Source organism: Euprymna scolopes, chromosome 27 (assembly GCF_053919585.1).
Source record: "Euprymna scolopes isolate OS-2025 chromosome 27, ASM5391958v1, whole genome shotgun sequence".
Taxonomy (NCBI): domain Eukaryota; kingdom Metazoa; phylum Mollusca; class Cephalopoda; order Sepiida; family Sepiolidae; genus Euprymna; species Euprymna scolopes.
Window position 1 is genome coordinate 57,884,912 of NC_136508.1, and position 4,566 is coordinate 57,889,477.

The following is a 4,566-nucleotide window of genomic DNA, read 5'->3' on the forward strand; positions in this document are numbered from 1 at the left end:
GTAATAATCGTTAATGATATAAGGTGGGTATTATTCGCGTACTTAAGGGGATGGGTTAATAGGAACTTGTTAACATTAGACTTGAAGGCTACCATATTGTAATCAGCCAGGAGGTAGGCCAATGAGACAATGTTCCACGGACAGGAATTTCTAGGAAAGAAGCTTTGTTCTTCGAATATGGGTTTAGATGTAGGCACAGATAGAGAGTGAAGGAAATTGTTGAAAGTGGTGGTAGCCAGTCGCATGTTTTTGTGAAATATTGGTAAGGGAACTCAAACGAGCAAAATATTGAAAATAGCGATAGAACAGAGACAGGCTCGCAACGTCTCTTCTAGGCTGAAGGAAAGAGAAAAAAGGCATCGCCTACTGGGTTTTAAAATCTATCAAATCAGGACAGGTCGGGCCGATCAACTCCTTCCCGGATGTCGCAAAAGTACTCCAATTATTTCCTTCTAGATTGAACTCCTTCATCAAAGATGATAGCGTTCATCAACACTCTGTGTGCTTATCTTCCTGAATAATTCACACGCGTTACAGCTTACACAAAATTTACCTGAAATTTTGCAAGGTAATGACGTTTAGTTTCCTAAAGTCATGTACATACTTGCATATCAGATCTATTGCAGTTTGGAGAACTTAATTCCTCCTAAGTATTTCAGAGATTAATGATATCTTATGCACATAATAATTAGCATACATACAGAACCTGATATTGAAATATTAACCATCTATATGATAGTGGCCAGACTCAGAGTCGCTTTTTTTTAGTTATCTAATGAGAGTTGGTGTTTCAAAATGATTATGGCATTTACGTGATCATGCAATGGTATTGTTGGCAAATTAACCCACATATAATTTCTATACATCAAACCATAGTTAGCTTGGTTGGTTAGTTGTTTTTGTTTTACGGCATCTAAACCCTGTTCAAGTTATTTAATGCCGAATCCAGTGATTTTAAAGAAAAGTTTTTTAATACAATATATTTTTTCAAGTCCGTTTTTATTTAACCCATAGTTGGGACCCTAACAGGTACTACCACTTCGGGTCAGAGTGAACCTGGGAGCAATGTCAATTAGAGAGTGACTCCACACTCCCCAAAAACCTGCAAGCTGGGGCTTCACCATCGGATATAGTTTAAGGTAATATCCAGGACCCATAGTTAGGATTAAAATTAGAAAAGAGTTTACATTCAATAACACGTTAACTAAGAAAGTAAAGAAAGAGGAGAATTGTATTAGAATAAACACGTTGTACGATAATTGGCCAGTTTTACTGTTTATAACGTTTCTAATTATATTTTTCGTACATGAAGTCTGTCTTTTCAACAATCGATGTCTATATAAAATAGCCGCTAACTTCTACCCAGAACTCTTTACATATTGGATAATTTTATATTTCACAATAATCATCACTAGCGGGACCTGTGGAAATTCTACAGTAGACTTCATATATAATATCTCGATGTTGGCATTTTTGTGAATGTTCAGCGTAAATGGAGACACTCTGATATTATTGTAGTTCTTTTGGTAAAACTGCAAAAGTATGTATCTAAACTAGCAGGGACGTAAAATATGCTTAAATGTGATATTTTAATTCATGCTGATTACGTATATATTGCTATAAAAGTCAATTTTCGATCCATTCTTGTATGTTATTAACTTGTGATTTAAAAAAATATATATATACTAATATGGCTTGGATGCATCAACTTGAATCGAAACCTAAACACAAACTTATGAAGAAAAAAAGAATGTATGTATATATAACTTGAGTTATTACAGCTATAATCGAAACCGAAACCTAAACTGGTGAATTAAAAAAGTATAAATGTAATACAGAAAATAACACACACACTATCGTATTAATATATCGATTAAAATATTTTATGCACCGGAAACAGTTTTCAGGAAACTATTTTAGTTAAACCAATGTCGTAATAAAAATAATATATTCAGAAAAAGGAGCTGTCATTTAATATATATATATATATATACATATATATATATATATATATATATATATATATATATATGTATATACACATACACACACACACACACACATATATATATATATATATATATTGTGTTTCAAATGGCGGTTTGATGCGTCTAGTGTGTAGTTGTAGTCGTAGTAGTAGATGTGCTTATCATCATTTGCTCTCAGCTAACACCGGTGGTTAGCATTTATGTGAAAAAGAGCCGAATACGTAAGTCTCTCTCTGCCAGTATACAGCCTCTCCATCTGCGAGCCCTATATAGTGGGTCCACGCACCGAAACATGGAAACTGAGCACTCTGCGGTCTCAGGCTAAACTACAAGGGCTCGGAGAAGGTTAATCACCATGTGACATGCAGGCACACCGTCGTTTGAATATACCCTGTTTACTCATGAACAAACCCCCAGCTATGGGTCAAATAGTTCCACTGTCTTTTGATTGTGTTGAGAAAGACAAAGGCTACGGGAGTAAACCTCAACAGAAAATCCAGAGTGGAGCCCCTAAGATGGTAGGAAGACAGAGGAGTCTCCTTCCGACAACTCCTGCATCCTGATTCGTTCCCAGCCGTCTTGACACAGTCCTGCCACTGGAACCGGCGCATCAGGAAAAGCGAGTGAGGCTGATCCTGCGCAAGTCTCCCTCATTTTAATCTAAGTCAAACGCAAGTTATGATATCGATTTTGTTTAACCACAAGTCCTGCGGCGACAGGTAAACGGCGAAGCAGTAGGTGTGGATACACTGGAAGCTGTAGCTGTGAACCTACACATAGGCGATTCAGGGCATGTAGTCGTTCCTCACTGAACTGAGGCAGTGGTGGGTCCAGCAGCCTCCTGAGTGACCGAGCAGTCCTCTTCTGGATCGCCCTGCTCGCCTCCGTTGAATGAGGACGGGGCAGGAAAAGATGCCCTAAAAATAGCCTGCTTCACCAAACCCTAGCCAGCATTCCGCGGCTGGTGGGGATCCCTCTTAAGCGGTCGAAACAAAAGAAAAAAGAAAACAATGTTGCTTACTCTAGCATCGTGGAATGTCCGAACCCTGCTCGACTATGTAAAAGCAAATCGACCTGAAAGACGAACAGCGCTTGAAGCTCGTGAGCTTTCTCGCTACAATATTGGCATTGCAGCACTAAGTGACACTCCTTTTGCAGCCAAAGGCGAACTGACCGAAACTGGTGGGAGCTACACCTTCTTCTGACGTGGACGCTGTGCTGAGGAGCAGCGTGAAGCTGGTGTGGATTTTGCGATCAAAACAACTCACGTACCAAAACTAGCAAGCATTCCTGAAGGTATCAACGACAGACTAATGAAAATGCAGTTACCTCTTGGACGCAACACCAGCGTTACGCTCGTTAGCGCCTATGCCCTAACGATGACTAACCTTGATGAGGTAAAAGATAAGTTTTATGAAGAGCTGGACTCTCTCATTTCCTCAGTCCCTCAGTCGGAGAAGCTTGTAATTCTTGGCGATTTTGATGCACGTGGCGGTACAGATCATCAAGCCTGGTACAACATTGTTATAAAGCATGGAGTAGTCAAATGCAATAGCAACCGACTCCTCCTCATCCTTAGAACCTGTGTGTCAAATGATCTCAACATCACAAATGCTATGTTCCGCCTCCTAAATCGCAATAAATCAACATGGACGCATCCACGCTCTCGGCACTTGAATCAAATCGACTATGTAATTACCAGAGTCAAGGAAAGGTAGGATGCCAGACTGACCAAAGCCATGTGCAGGGCTGATTGTTGGCCCGACCACCGCCTCATCATCTCCAAATTCAACTTCTTCATCCAACCAAAGAGAAGACCTCAGGGTAAAAAAAAACAGCGAAGAGGCTCAATACAGCCAACTTGAAATGTCCTAAAACAGCAGAGGAATTCCAGACCACCATACATAGTAAACTTGCTAACTTCAAACTCAATCACAACAGCGTTGAAGAGAACTGGACATCCTTCAGAGATGCGGTTGCTCTGCTGCTCTTGCCGGTCTAGGTCCTGCCATCAAACACCACCAGGACTAGTTTGACGAGAATGATCCTGAGATCCACAGCTTGTTGCAGGAAAACACCGCCTGCTAAGAGCGCATCAAAATGGCCTAGCTTGTGTGGCGAAGAAAACTGCCTTCTCTAATATGCGCAACAAAATCCAATCTAACCTGCGTTTAATGCAGGATTCCTGGCCCAGTGCCAAGGCAAATAAAATCCAATGCTACGCAGACAAACACGATACAAAGAATTTTTACGATGCACTAAGGGTAGTTTACGGACCACAGTCTTCGGGGTCCTTTCCTCTGCTCAGGGCTGACGGCTCAACTCTACTAACGGGAAAGAAGGGGACCCTGAAAAGATGGGCTGAACATTTCAATAAAGTGCTCAATCGCCCTGGAGCCATCAATTATATATCCATTGAAAGTCTCCCCCAAGTCCCCATCAATCAACAGCTCGACACCCCCTCATCAATCGAAGACGTCAGCTAAGCCATTGAGCAGTCAACCAGTGAAAAAGTTCCAGGTCAAGGTGCCATCCCAGCTGAGGTTTACAAGTCCGATGGTGCAGCATTGCGGGAGTA

At 41.0% G+C, this 4,566-nt stretch overlaps 1 protein-coding gene across 1 annotated transcript; it reads left to right on the forward strand.

Annotated features, from left to right (window-relative positions):
• The first annotated feature begins 3,307 nt into the window (after positions 1 to 3,307).
• Positions 3,308 to 3,706, forward strand: LOC145248707 (protein CFDP2-like). The gene has a single exon (XM_080110361.1). It carries the CDS (start codon positions 3,308 to 3,310, stop codon positions 3,704 to 3,706), a length of 399 nt encoding a protein of 132 aa, XP_079966487.1.
• The last annotated feature ends 860 nt before the right edge of the window (positions 3,707 to 4,566 follow it).

Coding starts and splice junctions, on each gene's coding strand:
- LOC145248707 (XM_080110361.1), top strand. CDS start 3,308: ATGCAGTTACCTCTTGGACGCAACACCAGCGTTACGCTCGTTAGCGCC.